Source organism: Polyodon spathula, chromosome 2 (assembly GCF_017654505.1).
Source record: "Polyodon spathula isolate WHYD16114869_AA chromosome 2, ASM1765450v1, whole genome shotgun sequence".
NCBI classification, from domain to species: domain Eukaryota; kingdom Metazoa; phylum Chordata; class Actinopteri; order Acipenseriformes; family Polyodontidae; genus Polyodon; species Polyodon spathula.
Genome location: NC_054535.1, coordinates 47,401,533 through 47,417,794, shown reverse-complemented (window position 1 = coordinate 47,417,794; position 16,262 = coordinate 47,401,533). Strand labels below are relative to the sequence as shown.

General features: G+C 36.1%; 1 protein-coding gene across 3 annotated transcripts in view; it reads left to right on the top strand.

Moving 5' to 3' along the window:
- Positions 1 to 16,262, top strand: part of LOC121297332 (neuronal membrane glycoprotein M6-a-like) — a 76,308-nt gene that overhangs the window by 18,812 nt on the left and 41,234 nt on the right. The window contains exon 1 of one of the 3 annotated variants that reach the window (XM_041223609.1): positions 2,236 to 2,712. The exons of 1 other annotated variant lie outside the window; for it this stretch is intronic. In XM_041223609.1, the coding sequence (XP_041079543.1) occupies positions 2,676 to 2,712 (37 nt within the window). In that variant the 5' untranslated portion in view covers positions 2,236 to 2,675. Of the gene's footprint in view, positions 1 to 2,235; positions 2,713 to 16,262 lie in introns of those variants that run through there. One more of the 3 variants, XM_041223595.1, reaches the window with a different exon arrangement.

Below are 16,262 nucleotides of genomic sequence, written 5' to 3'. Positions count from 1 at the left end.
TTGAGGCAGTGATTTGCTACATGAAGTATGCTGTCAATGGTGTTGTCCACAAAGTCTTTATTGGGGTTTGGAATGTGGGTAGAAAGCCAATCAATGTATCTGGGAATGAGCATTAACCACTTCAACTCCAGATGTAAAAATGAAACCCCTTCCCAGGTACCAGATTGTGTAATTGCTATAAAATGTTAAGATATGATGAATAAAACACAAATAAATGATTCTAAACTGGGGTTTTCATTAACCCTTTATGCTCCTGTGTACAACATACCCATGTTCAATATAGAAATAAAAACACGTTTTTTTTTATTTTATTTTTTTATTTTTTGTTTGAACAATGAAAACAAAAACACTGCTGATAACGCTAATACCAGTAATAATCAGTAAACAGTAAATATTAAATAAAAATCAAACAGCATCAAAACGTGGGCCATTATTGACTTGCTCTATTCAATACAACAGAATCCGGGGCTGCCTTTGCAGCCACTGCATATTTTTCTTGTGTCCTTTTCGTAGCAGACCCTGCATCTTTTTTTGCGGTCTCTGCTTCCCTTGTGTTGGAGGGATAGGTGTACAGGGCTACTTTGCGCAGGCATTGTGATGAATCTGGCTGCTGCAGACGCCTACTTTATTGCCTTGTACCCAGTACTGTGTTTTGATAGTATTTCATCACAGCACTGCCATTTCAGACCAAACAGCTTCCCATTTGCAGCTGGCTTACCTGTACAGTAGCTGCATGCTCTTTTGTTTGTACAGTCACAAAGGTAAGGGATTAGCTTTTCAGGAACAAAAGCCAAAAAGCACTCTCAAGTTCCACGGTGGGGTGCACATCTGTGTAAACAGTTGCAAAATCAAATGATGGAGGACTGGCATCATGGTAGGGATCAGTAATAAACACTCAGTCCCCTGCTATTCTTGGTTCCACATCCTCTTCATCCTCATCATAAGGCAGCATCACTGTGCTGCTATCGAAATCTTCATCACTACCTTTGTCACTCTCCACGTAAGTTGCCATGTTTAGCTTTTGCGAAAAACTATATAAACTACAGCTAAACAAGTAAAAATAATAATAAAACAGAAATAATAATTAAAAAAAAACTATATGTGTATACTTGTAAAAGTTGTAGATTCCCGCAATATATCTGAGCCTTTTAAACGCCCACAGGTAGATTGGAATCACTACATGACATGCAATTGGATACAAATGTCACCTGACCCTCCCCCGACATTCATTGCACATTCCACAGTACTAGCAGTGCCTTATGAAACCTGAAATGCTAGACTGAAATACTGCTCATAGAATTGAATGGGAAACTTGACGTATACACGTATGGCATGGTAATGCAAGTGGGTTTTCATTTGACGTATGTGTGTACGTCATGGTGTTGAAGTGGTTAATGTTTGTTGTGTCTGTTGTTTTGTTTTTTTAATACAATACTTTTTTAGGTGTTCATTTTTTAGGAAAATAAAATGTAAGCCTAATATTTTAGGGACCCCAACAGCTGTTGATTCCAACTCAGGAGCTATGTAAGTTTACACTAGCAAGTTTCAAAGGGTATTAGTCCTTAAGACCAGCACCGTCATGTTGTTCGTTTCTCACCCTGCAATATATAAATTATAAGAGAGCAAATAATGAAAACGAAAACAAAAAATATGTCATTGTATTAAATGGAAGTACCATGTATAAGTGGTTTACATTAAAATATTAACATTTCAATTTGTAACCAACAAATTGGATTTCATGGAGGATATTAAATTTGTTTTTTTCAGCATCCCATTTCTTTTATGTAGCCTGGCTGTGGAAACTGCTGCCTGCATTTTACTGTAACATAAATCTTATGGATCTTGTTTTGTTATTTTTATACCGTCACATAATTGGTTGTATTTGTATTTATTATACTGAATCCTTATTTTCCAAATTACAAATAACTGAATAAAATGGCTGACTGCTTATAACCAGCAGTTCAGATGTGTTAAAAAGATACAGCTTAGGGAAACTCTGGCATCCATAAATGTTTAGTGTGTGTTTATCTCCATCTAACCACAAGCTATAAACAGTAAACAGTTTTTCAGAGTTTTCCATTTTATAACCTTTGCATAATAATAATAATAATAATAATAAATAATAATAATAATAATAATAAAGGTTTTCAGTTGGTGAAAATCAGTTAATGCAGCATTCAAAGCCCACAGGCTGTCAGGTTTTTCCATTTGAGGTAATAGGGGGATATTAGTTGGTGGTCTGCCTCTGTTGCAAAGGGACACCCCTCCATCTGTTCTCAGTGAAAAGGTCTGTTTTAATGCTAAAGATAAATTTCACCACAAACCTCAAATTATTTTTGTAAACATTCAACACAGATAATTAAAGCTACTGGCAGCATTTCACTTGTGTCCCTTGGACACTGCCTAATTTTACCCCCAAATTTAGTAGGCTAAATACATGCGTACAGTGGCTTACAATGGACAGCATTGAGAAGAAAAATTGATAATCTTCAAGGAAGAGTCATTTGAATGAAATTACAGTTGGAAAGCAATCGCAAATTAAACTAGGGAGCGAGTGAGTCTGTAAACTAATCTCTGAGGGCAACTGCTGTTGGAGCTTTCAGGGAAAACAAGGTTTTAAATATCTTACTGAGGGCTTTGTTAAATTTTGTGTAGCAGCTTCAAGACAAGCAACAATGGAAGAGAATATGGAAGAAGGACAGACACAAAAAGGTACTGTGAAAGAATTAGCTGTTTTTTTACTAATAAGCATAGGGTATGGTTATTTTATTTGTGTGTGTGTGTCTTGCATTTTGTAAAATGACGTGGATTGGTTTGATTCTCCTACTTGTAGAAGGTTATAAAGTTAAAATGGATAAGATGGAATAGATTGTGACTGCTAATTTGTGCATGTATTCTGTTTGCCCATTCAAATATTCCCTCGCAGTTTTAGATTTAAACACAATGTGTGTAGGGTGAGTTGCTCTTCAGTAGCCTCCTGTGTGGAAGGTCCGTGAGAATTTTCTTTGTTTGCCTTCATTTATTTCTCATGCTTTCATTCTTGTCTGGATGGGTCAGAGGAGTGTTGAGTAAAGTGAAGTGAGGAGTGCTTCTCTCAGGATATTTCTAAGCAGTGGCTTTGGAATGAAACTGCAATGAAACTAGATTTTAGATTATGTATTTTCAATTTGGTTGAAGTAAAATTTGGCATTACTTTCACATTATTTTTGCTTGCTGGTCCTTTTCTTTTTTGAATTAATTTCCATGTTTTTTTTGTTTTTTTTAAATAAAACTATTCATGTGGAGTAGTAACTGCTTTGAATGCTGGAAAAATCTGTGGGTGGAATACAAACAGTTTAATTCATTTATGTTTCAGGACATATTTTTACAGTGCATGCAACACTTTTGCAACTGTAAATACACATGATTTTTTTATGACTTTGGATGTGTTGTTAAATATCCAATAAATATCCAATAACAATAATTCACCCAACATTTTAATTATGAGTCTTGTCACTAGGGACATGTTGAGTTATAATTATTGTGTAATCAATCATGTTCTACTGTTCTTTAAGTACATATTATGCTTGCTCATTAGAACTGACCCACTTATGAAAAATAGGGTATCTTTAAGCATACAGTGTTTTATTTTATCCTGATCTGTGCCTCTGTCTGGCAGGATGGTAAGTTAAGAATACGACTGTCAAACAAATTATTTGAACAGTGTAAATAATTTATGGGGGTTTTATTTCCTGTGTTTTTCTCTGTTGCTGATTTGGTGGTCTGTTGAGCAACAAATGGTAGTTACCTTGTACATAGAAAACATCAAGCTTCACTGCGATATTTACACCTGTTAGTCACATTACAATAACCATCAATATAAATGTGCATTATCTCTGGTTATAACCCAGACATACACCATCATAAACACCTAATGTATTGCACCAATAGAGCACCAGCTTTCCTCAAAGATATTTAAATGTATTTTTTTACCGACTCAGCAGTATGCATATTTAAATGTAATGAATATCGTACATGCAACTCAAATGAAGTGGTGACATTTCGTTTGTATTTGTTTTGACAATTCATGATGCCATACTCGATTGCCCAAAAAAATAACTAGGCTGAAGAAAAAAAAATGAATTGATCAAATTGAGATTTTGAAAAGCCTTACAGCATGTAAATTGTAAAAATCAACAACAATAAAAAATAAAACAGTTCCCCAGGTTATCATTTCTAAATAAACCAAAACATACATATTTTCTGAGAAGCACAAAAAATGTGTAATGATAAAAAAAAACAGCAAGAGTGTATGTTAAGCCCTTTCACACTGGCATGCTCTACCCAGATCGAAACCTACACGGGTCATGACCCCGGTCATAGGGGTCAGCTACATGATTTCACACTGTTTTTGATAAAGCAGGGTTGACCTGGGTGATAGATGCAAGTAAACAATGCGCGCCTCGAAAGCAGCTTGTTACCCGGAAGCAGCTTGTTACCCGGAAGCAGTTTGTTACAGACGCTTCCACCCAAGCTTCTTTGGATTGAACCGTCGCCCAAATGTTGATTAGATTAAATGTTTCTTCAGCCCTGCTGCAATCTGGCTCATGGTGCGTCTCAAGCAACAAAAATACAGCTAAATAGAATAAACAAAAACATCCCTTGTGGAAGTGAAGCCTTTACACAGACGTGGGTGTTTGTTATTTTGTCCAATGTCATGCATTTTGTCTCGCTCAACCCAGGTCAAAGCATGTTGACTCACAGGCAGAGGTGGGCCGCTGGGACTCAGGATGACCCATCTACGTGGATACCCACTACGCAGGATTGTGACCTGGGTAGCCAGTGTGAAAGGGGCTTTATTGTCATGAAAATGTCTGTAATGGGGTATTGACAAGTATAGTTATTTAAAAGAAAACAGAGTATTACACCATTGTCTTTGGGAGTTGTTTACTGCCACATCAGTTGTTGCTATGAAATCTTTATAAATCATAAATAAAACATTAATCTTCAACAGATGGTAGAGTGCTCCACATTATTTTTCTTCTTTAGTAGTCCTTTGAGCCATTATTGTGTCCATTCCAGGGACCGTTATAAACAGAGATCGTCAGAGACATAGGCGCCTAACCCATGGGGCAGAAGGAGTGCATGCCCCCCCCACACTTTGAATATGGAGGGGGGGGGGTGTCAAACTATATATTTTGCCCACCCACTTTTTTCGTTCATTATTTATGTATTATACCTTGTTGTGTTTGGCATTTGTTTGCTTGAAAATCTTTAAAATGAAATATAAAAATGGAATAGCATTCAGAGGATGGGCCACATTTATAAACAATCACAATAAATTCTCCCTGCATGCCTAACGTTAGCTAGCAGTAAGAAAAAAAAAAACGTTGTTAAGTGAATGTGAAGTTAGCAGGCGGTCAGAGAGACGACTGCCTGAAATATTAATACTTAAATATAGGCGTAGATTTTTTTATTTATTACCCGCAAAAATATCTGAAGGAAGAGAGAGTATAAGACTGTTATTAAAAATGTAATAATGTTAGGCTTTAGAATTAAAAATAGAATAAAAAGTAGAGTAATGCTGGGGCCATGAACAGTTTAATTCCCACCAAAATCTTATTATTTTATAAGACTAATTAGGAAAGCAGGCAGTTCTGCAAACAACCAATTTAAAAACCACTCACCTCAATTAGCGGTGGAGAATTACACACCCCTCACAATAAATAGTGGGTTTGTGTCAACCCTGCGTGTGTAGGCTACATGAATGGCACACAAAGACCTCAGCCTGATACTAGCCATGGTGATGAGGATGCGCAGACTGAAATTTACCAATATGGAAGTAGAGATTTTGGTACAAGCAGTACTTTAAAAAAAATTGTACATTTTGGAAATAATAGGGTACGATGGGGCAAGATACGACCTGTATACACCTGTATACACACAGGTGGCAATAGTTTAAATGTATATTTAATTCCTTTGGAAATCACATGCATTATCAGTGTTTTTAACATGGGTGTTTTGCCCCATCCAACTCGTGAAACTTTGTTCTTGTAACTTGTAAGGCAAATAGTGTTATTCAACATTGCCACACTCTAATAAATAAAACTGTTAAGCTTTATTTAAACCAATGATTATAGTTTTCCGTCTGGATGTTGTCAGGAAAAAAATTAAAGAATACGGTCAATACACCTTGGTTAATGAATATTAATCTATATTCATGTAAGATATGAAAATGTATTTTAATATTAGCTATTTAGTAAGCCAATATGGGGACATGCATTTTGGTTATGTTTTATGAACATTTAAATCTTAGACATTGAAATACAGCTATGACCAAAAGTTTTGTATCACCCTATATAATTAACACATTTGGCTTCATAGTCAAATGAAACCTGCTGAACAATGTTACGTTAACATATTGAACTACATACCGCTTTATACAAACTGTACTCTTGTTAAAGTATGAGCAGTATATGGTTGATCTGCACTGCCTGTAATATTACCATAAATCGGCTGTGTGAGAGCTGGTGTTTAATGTTTCAACCAATTAGCACTAAGCATTGCAATGTGAGGGCGGGTGCTTATTGTTTCAACCTGTCAGCACCAAGCATTGTCCTACAATAGAGTATATGCTTTCCGAAAGTCTCGTAGCAGCTGGTTTCGTTGTGATAAATGTTAACATACATATGTCAATATTTCTGTCAAAAAAAGCCATTTTATAACATGATGTACATGTTATTGTTTGTGTTTGTTTAGCACTTCTCTTTAATAAGCTCTTTAATGTTGGGATTATAGGTTCTGTACAGCACTGTGCAGATATGCCACTGGAACTAGTTCTGTCATTTGGTGTTACTTGTGTTTGTTCTTAATAAATGCTCAGTTAGTAAATATTCAGTTTTTTATGTTGAAACACGTGTCCAATTTTGTGGGTTTACTCTTACAAAAACCGTAACTTGAAAATGGTTGAACAGTAAAAATTAGGTTTACCAGAGCTTCTGAGCAACAAAAAAACAACTTGCCTGACTACGCTCAGCAGTTCTTCTTTATCTTTGCTCCACCACTATTAAACAAAGGTAGGCGCCCCTGGTCAGGGAGTCTGAATTTCAAATGACTATAAAAGTATAGCAATTGTTTACATGGGTAGTTAAAAATTAATTGAAAAAGTTCAATATGTGTTAAATTGTTTCAAAAAGCCGGAAATTAAAAGCATAAGTGCAGCTTTCTTTCATTTATGAAAATGTGATGATTTTGTACTGTAGTTTAGGATAATAAATGTATACACTTTTACTTTAATCTGGCATGAAAAAACAGGATTTGATCTGTTTTTAGCATTTGTTTTTTTTTAATATCTTGTTGCTGCAGGTTAGATTTCACAATGATGGCACAGAACACCCTTTATTTTCTTGCAGCTCATAAATTCCATGAATGGCAACAAAGTGATGTCATTTTTATTTAGGGTTTACCCCAGATGATATTCCTAGGATGGTTCCGTTTTTGTGCTTTGCCCAGCATGACCCATAATCTTAGTAGTCAAACAAATCTTTGTCTGTGATTCAGATGTTCACAATATTAAACTGTACATTGTTTTTTCTACAACACAGTATACTTATTGACAACTTTAAGCACAGGTTTTGTAATGGACAGAAATATCTATTTTTTTGTGTACCAGCTGAAGCTGTGTTTGAGATTTGAATCAGATCAATAAACATTGGTATTTTTCATTAATTTCAGATTGTAGACCTGTTTTGGACAATAGACTTCAAAAGTTCTGCTCGAACCAGTATCTAAATTTAGTCTCTGTTATAATGAAATGGCATGTACAAACTCTGCTGGAAACAAAAAATACCTGTAAATAGTCCTGGCCATGTGTTTAGGTGGCCATTTTACACATCCCTCTTTATAACACAAAATAGTGCATTTGTAGAATGTTCATCTGGATATGGGTGGTGAAATTTATTGCAATAGCATTTCATTAGAAACAGAACAACAAAAGCATCAAAACAAGAAACAAACAATATTAGAGTAATAATATAGTGTAAAGAATCACATTCTACAGTTTTCGATCTGTGCATTCAAAGATTACAAAAACATATCAGTTATTTAGGCTATCAGAAAACTGAGAGATTATTATACGTCTTTTTCTTAAAATTGTGATTGTCAGATATTAGAACAGACCAGGAACCAAGCAGCATGACCATTTGTAAAGTGTGTCCCAAAGGTCCAGCAACAGATCAGTTGTAGACTTGACTGTCAATGCATTTCAGTGCTGCGACAATGTGCAGAGGCAGATTGCACTGTTACTCTATAATGCAGAATATGTTGCATTGATTAAATACAGTGTAAGGTACTAAAATTGATTTTTAATCCTTACATTCTTCAATACACATACAACATAGTGTAATCTTTAAAAGGATAAGAAAGGTGTAAAAACAATAATAAATAGCCTTTTATTTAATCCTACGACTTGACATTATGTTATCTGCATGTTAATCAACTTGCTGTGTCACGAAACCAGAAAGGCTGATAATCATCAGCATGAAAACTCCAGCAAAGTTTTTTTGCAGCTCTTGGGAGTTATAGATCTTTTATGGATTAAAAAAGGCCAGTCTGCCATTGAACATTATGCAAGCATAGTCTTCTTATTACCAAACCAGATTCTTCCTTAAGACAGGAGTAAAGATGTTTGAACCTGGATCACAATCTCAATTAATTGAGTCATGTTAATCATTCAATATCCCTTTCTAAACACAGCCTGCGATACAAAAACATGTATTGATCTCATTGTTAAAAGGAATTGCTACATAGAAAGATGGTGTACATCATGGCATAATAGTTGCTTTTAAGTTTGTTTTACTAAGATAAAGTTGAACATTTATACAGTCCTTATATATGTTTTTGGGGCTCAATCATATATAAATATACTTTAAATACATATTTAATATTTCCGTATTAACCATTCCAGATATTTTTCCTGGTGGTGTAGTGTCTGTAAAACACTGCATGTATTTGTGCAGAATATTGTGTAATATTTTTAGTTCTGCAGTTTTATCTGTGTTTGGTCTGTTTTTATTGTAAATATTTGAATTAGAGTGAGATGTGTTAAATTGTTCTTGTTGGAAATCATAGAAGACTTGCTATTTAAAATGTAATATGAAAACTATCATGAAAGTGGACTAAGAATCACAACTACATTGGTTTAAAGTGAATAAGAAACAAATTATGACTGGTTTCATTAATCATTTGATTTGGTAATTTCTGGTTTGGTAACTTCATTTGGTCTTTCCTTTGTGAAAAATTGCCCCAATGACGATTTCAAGTAAAAAGCTGAGAATTTAGCCCATTTTCTTAAACGTGACTATATTCTTCCAAGTCCCTTATAGACTTTTGTATTCACTTTGAAGCCACTAGTTTGTCAATTCACTTACCCCACTTTAGCCTCGCACTCATATTACTGTGGGGGTGGCAGAATGAAAAGGAAGTCGAAAAACCAGGCAAGCTACAGCAAAATATAAACAAGAGTAATTTCAGCCATAAATATCCTGCGTTAATGCGTTGTTATTCTAAACATGGGAGAAACAAAACTGAACCAAATCTATTATTGAGTCAGACATGCTGTATATTCACCAGTAGCCACAATAAATAGGCTTTATATACACAGAATAGAGTGAAGCCGAGGTGTATGTCATGCTCCTTACAAATAAACCACCACAAGCTTTACAATTAAGTAATAACTTACCAAAATAGTGTTGACAATTGTTTAGGCAAATCGTTGATCTATAATAGCTGCACAACATTAACGAAGCTATCAGGTTAATAACTCAATGTTTTACACCCTTTTTGAGTTTAACCTTAAAAAATGAAAATCTGTCTATCTGTCTTCAATTTGACACATTTTCATCTTTTCATTTGTGTGAAATATCTGTGTGACCGGCTACTCAAAAACAGAAGAATCTGCCCAGTCTATGGGGGTTCATGAGAGTGCAATAATAGGTGTGAGAAAAACATTTTAAATTGTGTTCTCATTCTATTCTAAACAGGGCAGTACAAAAGTGTTGTGCTGGGCAGTATATAGTCTTTATAATGTAAGTTTACAGAATTGTTCATAAATATTTAATGAGGGAAGATGGGTTGTCACTAATCTTTATGTTCAAAGTGTACTTTTGCTGTCTGTGTAATTCCATAGATGTTAGCTTTTCATGCACTATAACCACCACTTCCACACTAACTCTGGGCCAACTAAAACCACACCATGGTAAATTCTGATTTGTCCTAGTAATATTGCCATACCCCCTAATAATTCTGTAGTTAGGAGTTTCAAGAGCTAGTATATGAATATTTTGTTTTTTACATAGTATTGTACTAATTATCTCTCCAGCCTTGATGTTTGAGATAGTGCATACTGTATTGGCAATGTGCTGCAATCTTGCAGTCTTAAGTACCATCATTAGTATAGCAGTTACTGTATCTCATTAAGAATGAATGTATGTATGTCTGCATCATATTATAATAGCATTCTTTGGGGAATACATTAAATATATTAGATAATCCTCTAGAGATTTATATACTGATTTTTTGTTGTTTTTTGTAAAAGCTACATCAGTTTTTTTTTTTTTTAAAGTCATCTGAACATGTATAAATCTTTGCTTGTAAATTACAATAGGAGCAGTACTATGTATACATTTTTTTTTTTTTTTTACACAGGATTATCAAGGTTGCCATTTTCATTACATTTTTGAAGTTGTTGTGAATTTCAGGCTGCTATTCAAAGTGGTGGAGGGAGTGATGAAGCAAACTCTGGTTTAAATGTCATAAGAGAGAGGCGTGGTTGGCAGCTTTGCAAAATGATTCAGAGAATGTGTTGTCCACAGTAGGCAATATATGGCCGAACCTGAGAAATTTGCAAACTGGAATCAACAGGGGAGCTTTCTATAGGGAGACAGATGCTGACCTTACTAAAATAAATACAGTAGCACTGTTATGTTGTCTCTCTATATGCTTTTAAAATGTCCATGTTCATTGCGTATCTGCAAATGTAATCTAAAACTAGGTTACAGATTATCTTAATAAAATGTATGTTTAAAGCAATACAGAAAGAAAATCCAGTTGTCAACGCATGGTAAGCATTTCAACAAATATGATGATGTTTTATTTTGAACAGACCATTTAGGTCAGTGCATTGTTTAATGGGTCAGGTAGATTTTTTTTGCATCTTACAGACTCATTAAACTTTGAAAGAGTGGGTAAGGGAGGAATTAATGTTTTTAACTTGATCTACAGTGTGCTTTATCTGTGCCATCTGTGTTCTATCTGCTCCTACTGTCCCGACCATCTTTCTTCTCTGCAAGGGAGCTGCGAGTTAATATCATATTATCCCCTTCATTGTTGGGAGTTACATTTTCTTTTAATGGATGGCAGTGCTAAAATATCAATGCCATTAATCTTCCATGTTTAAATATATTAGAGGTTTAAAAAGGCTTATACTATGCTGTAGGAAGTTTTTTTTTAAATAAAAAAGGTAGTATAATAGTCTGACTACACCAGAGTAGAAACACACTCAATAAGTTACTTTTATTTGGCACTGGAATGGGTTCAGTAACACTCATGTAAGAGAAACTGGACAACTGAGTGGGCTGATTTAAATAATTTATTTCAAGCCGTCAACAATACACAAAGCACTATCACAAAATTATCAAACAAATCAGATAGTATAAAAACAGAAGATTTGCTTATTAAAATAAAATTCAATAAACATAACCATGTATCAATCACCATCAATCAATCGGTAAATTGATTGTGTAAAATAAACGGAAGCGCTGTTTATTAAAATAAAATAGTGTGGCCGTGCGCACTGTAGCTCTGAGGTGGCTGTATGGGAAGCCTGCAGTGTGAAAAAAAAAAAAGCTGATGGCAAACACTTCGGAGGACAGCGTGTGCTTGTCTTTGCCGCTCCTGAGTCAGCGCAGGGGTGGTAGCGGTGAGCTGAGCCTAAAAATAATTGGATATGCCAAATTGGGAAAAAATGATAAAATAATTGTCGATTACTAAATTAAAAAAACAAACAAAAAAAACACCAAATACAATAAACAATATAGAATACACAAATCAATAAATATTAAAAACAACCAAATGCCTGAGTAATACTAAAATTCTAAAAGCTAAAAGAAACAGTTACACAAAAATATAAAACCCACTTGGTCTTATAGTAAAACACACAATAAAGCTGTTAAGGATAATTGGACTGCCAGGTAACATTAAATCCAATTACTTTGTCTCGTTTAAATTGGATCATACAATTTTTCTACCATACATATGACTAAGCCCAAAAGCGGCACAGTTAAAAATAGTCCAAATTCCAGATGCAAGCTTCCTCGGCGAGATCAGAAGATTTGCATAGGACTGGAACGCCGGTGCAGATTTGTAGTCCTAGTAGTAATGTGCCATACCCTTCAAATAAAACAAACAGCAGCAGCGGCAGTATCTGTGTAGCACTGCTAGCTGCATCTACGAGTGCCACTTTTAAACCCGTTCCAAGATTGATCCAGTGAATCTCGTTAATGAATTACTGTACTTGTTAAGGAAAGGGATGGCTGTGACAGTGTAACTACTTTACTCTACCAAACGTGCAAATCATAAACATAAAATCAAATAAGTGCACACAGCAAACATGAATAAATAGTACGTGTTCATTAAATAATAATAAAATACATACAAGTGCATTGAAAGAAAACGTGATTAATAAAACAAAACATTTCAAAACAAAACAGTCAATTACTAGTAAGTGCAGCGTTACACTATGCTGAATCTACTCTTAATTGTATTTAATGAGTTGATCGTGTTTCCTCCATTGTATTTCACAATGAAACAAAATACAGCCAGCTGTTGTATGGATGATTTTCATATGTACGAAGTCTGTCATGCTTGTGATTTACCATTTAAGTCTCTACCAGCTTTGCACATCTGGACACTGCAATTTTTGCCCATTCTTCTTTGCAAAATTGCTCAAACTCTGTCAAGTTGGATGGGGACCTTTGGTGAACAGCAATTTTCAACTCTTTCCACATATTCTCAATTAGATTGAGGTCAGGGCTTTGACTAGACCACTCCAGGATATTGACCTGTTTGTTTTTAAGCCACTCCAGTGTGGCTTTGGTTGTATGTTTGGGGTCATTGTCCTGCTGGAAGATGAATCTCCCAAGTCCCAGATCTCTTGCATACTTCAGCAGGTTTTCCTCCAGGATTTCCCTGTACCTTGCTGCATCCACTTTGCCCTCTGTCTTCACGAGCTTTCCAGGCCCTGACGCAGAGAAGCATCCCCATAGCATGATGCTGCTACTACGATGCTTCACGGTAGGGATGGTGTTCTCAGGATGATGTACGGTGTTAGGCTTGCGCCAAACATAGTGCTTAGCATTGAGGCCAAAAAGCTCTATTTTGGTCTCATCAGACCATAAAATCTTCTTCCACTTGGTCTCAGTCTCCCACATGCCTTCTGGCAAACTCTTGCCAAGATTTGATGTGAGTTTTTTTCAACAATGGCTTTCTTTTAGCCACTCTCCCATAAAGGCCAGTTTTGTGAAGCACCCGGCTATTGTTGCCATATGCACAGTGTCTCCCAGCTCAGCCGTGGAAGACTGTAACTCCTTTAGAGTTGCCATAGGCCTCTTGGTGGCCTCCCTGACTAGTGCTCTTCTCACCTGGATACTCAGTTTTTGAGGAAGGCCTGTTCTAGACAGATTCACAGTTGTGCCATATTCTCTCTATTTCTTAATAATGGACTTTACTGTGCTCCGGGGGATATTCAAAGCCTTGGAAATGTTCTGATTTCTTACCCCTGATTGGTGATTTTGAATAACCTTATTTCGGATTTTATTTGAATGTTCCTTCGTCTTCGTGATGTAGTTTTTGTTAGAAAATGTACTAACCAACTGTGGGACCTCCCAGAGACAGTTGTATTTAAACTGAAATCATGCGAAACACCTTAATTGCACACAGGTTGACTCCATTCAACTAATTATGTGACTTCTAAAGACAATTGGTTGCACCAGAGCTTATTTAGGTGTGTCATAGCAAACGGGGTAAATAGTTATGCAATCAATTATTTTCTGTTTTATATTTGTAATTCATTTAGAACAATTTGTAGATTTTATTTTTCAATTTGACATTATGGACTTTTTTTGTGTTGATCAGTGGCAAAAACTCATAATTAAATCCATTTTGATTCCATGTTGTAATACAATAAAATGTGGAAAAGTCCAAGGGGGGGAATACTTTTGCGAGCCACTGTAAATATCATCTTTTGACTGATGACTTCCATATGTTATTGGAGGTGGTTTATTGTGGAACCACAGGTGTTCTCATTTGTGTTTAGGAGCCTTACATTTTGTACAAACAAATAAATCCTGGTAATTCATCAAATTTATTACATTACCTTTTGTATGATGAAATAGCACACAGTACTATTTTTTCAAAACAAGATGGTGCAGAGGTCATTGGAAAAGTGAATACACCGTTAAGGAAGTAATTCATTTTTTTCCTTTTTGAAGGTCTTGGTTTACAAAAACAGTGCAGTCTAATTGCAGATAACAGAATTGTGGACTGAGATTATTTTTGTCATAATGAATAGGCAAGTAACCATTCAAGCCAACTGCAGATCTCCTTACACTGTGTTTAATGTATTTTGGATGAATGGATTACACAAAAGTCAAAGGCAGAGGTCTCTTCCTCCCATTGCATAGCTGCCCTTGTAAGCTGTGTCTGCATTTAATGTGTTGCGTCAAAGGAATCGTGGTACTATATGGGAAGCAGGGTTTATCCCAAACTAGCAGCATGCATACCTCTGCTAGATTTCACCAAGCCTTCATAGAGCCCAGATCCACTGTAAAGATGGTTAAAAACATGTACAGTACTGTGCAAAAGTTTTAGGCAGGTGTGAAAAAATGCTGTAAAGTAAGAATGCTTTCAAAAATAGACATGTTAATAGATTATATTTATCAATTAACAAAATGCAAATTGAGTGAACAGAAGAAAAATCTACATCAAATCCATATTTGGTGTGACCTCCCTTTGCCTTCAAAACAGCATCGATTCTTCTAGGTACACTTGCACACAGTTTTTGAAGGAACTCGGCAGGTAGGTTGGCCCAAACATCTTGGAGAACTAACCACAGTTCTTCTGTGGATTTAGGCAGCCTCAGTTGCTTCTCTGTCTTCATATAATCCCAGACAGACTCGATGATGTTGAGATCAGGGCTCTGTGGGGGCCATACCATCACTTCCAGGACTCCTTGTTCTTCTTTACGTTGAAGATAGTTCTTAATGACTTTCGCTGTATTTTTGGGGTCGTTGAATCATGCTGCAGAATAAAATTGGGGCCAATCAGATGCCTCCCTGATGGTATTGCATGATGGATAAGTATCTGCCTGTACTTCTCAGCATTGAGGAGACCATTAATTCTGACCAAATTCCCAACTCCATTTGCAGAAATGCAGCCCCAAACTTGCAAGGAACCTCCACCATGCTTCACTGTTGCCTGCAGACAGTCATTCGTGTACCACTCCCCAGCCCTTCGGCGAATAAACTGCCTTCTGCTTCAGCCAAATATTTCAAATTTTGACTCATCAGTCCAGAGCACATGCTGCCATTTTTCTGCACCCCAGTTCCTGTGTTTTCGTGCATAGTTGAGTCGCTTGGCCTTGTTTCCACGTCGGAGGTATGGCTTCATGAAGGCCACTTCTGACCAGACTTCTCCGGACAGTAGATGGGTGTACCAGGGTCCCTTTGTTTTCTGCCAATTGATGGCATTGCTAGACATCTTCCGATTGCGAAGGGAAGTAAGCATGATGTGTCTTTCATCTGCTGCAGTAAGTTTCCTTGGCCGACCACTGCGTCTACGGTCCTCAACGTTGCCTGTTTGTTTGTGCTTCTTCAAAAGAGCTTGGACAGCACATCTAGAAACCCCTGTCTGCCTTGAAATTACTGCCTGGGAGAGACCTTGCTGATGCAGTATAACTACCTTGTGTCTTGTTGCTGTGCTCAATCTTGCCATGGTGTATGACTTTTGACAGTAAACTGTCTTTAGCAACCTCACGTTGTTAGCTGAGTTTGGCTGTTCCTCACCCAGTTTTATTCCTTCTACACAGCTGTTTCTGTTTCAGTTAATGATTGTGTTTCAACCTACTTATTGAATTGATGATCATTAGCACCTGTTTGGTATAATTGTTTAATCATACACCTGACTATATGCCTACAAAATCCCTGACTTTGTGCAAGTGTACCTAGAAG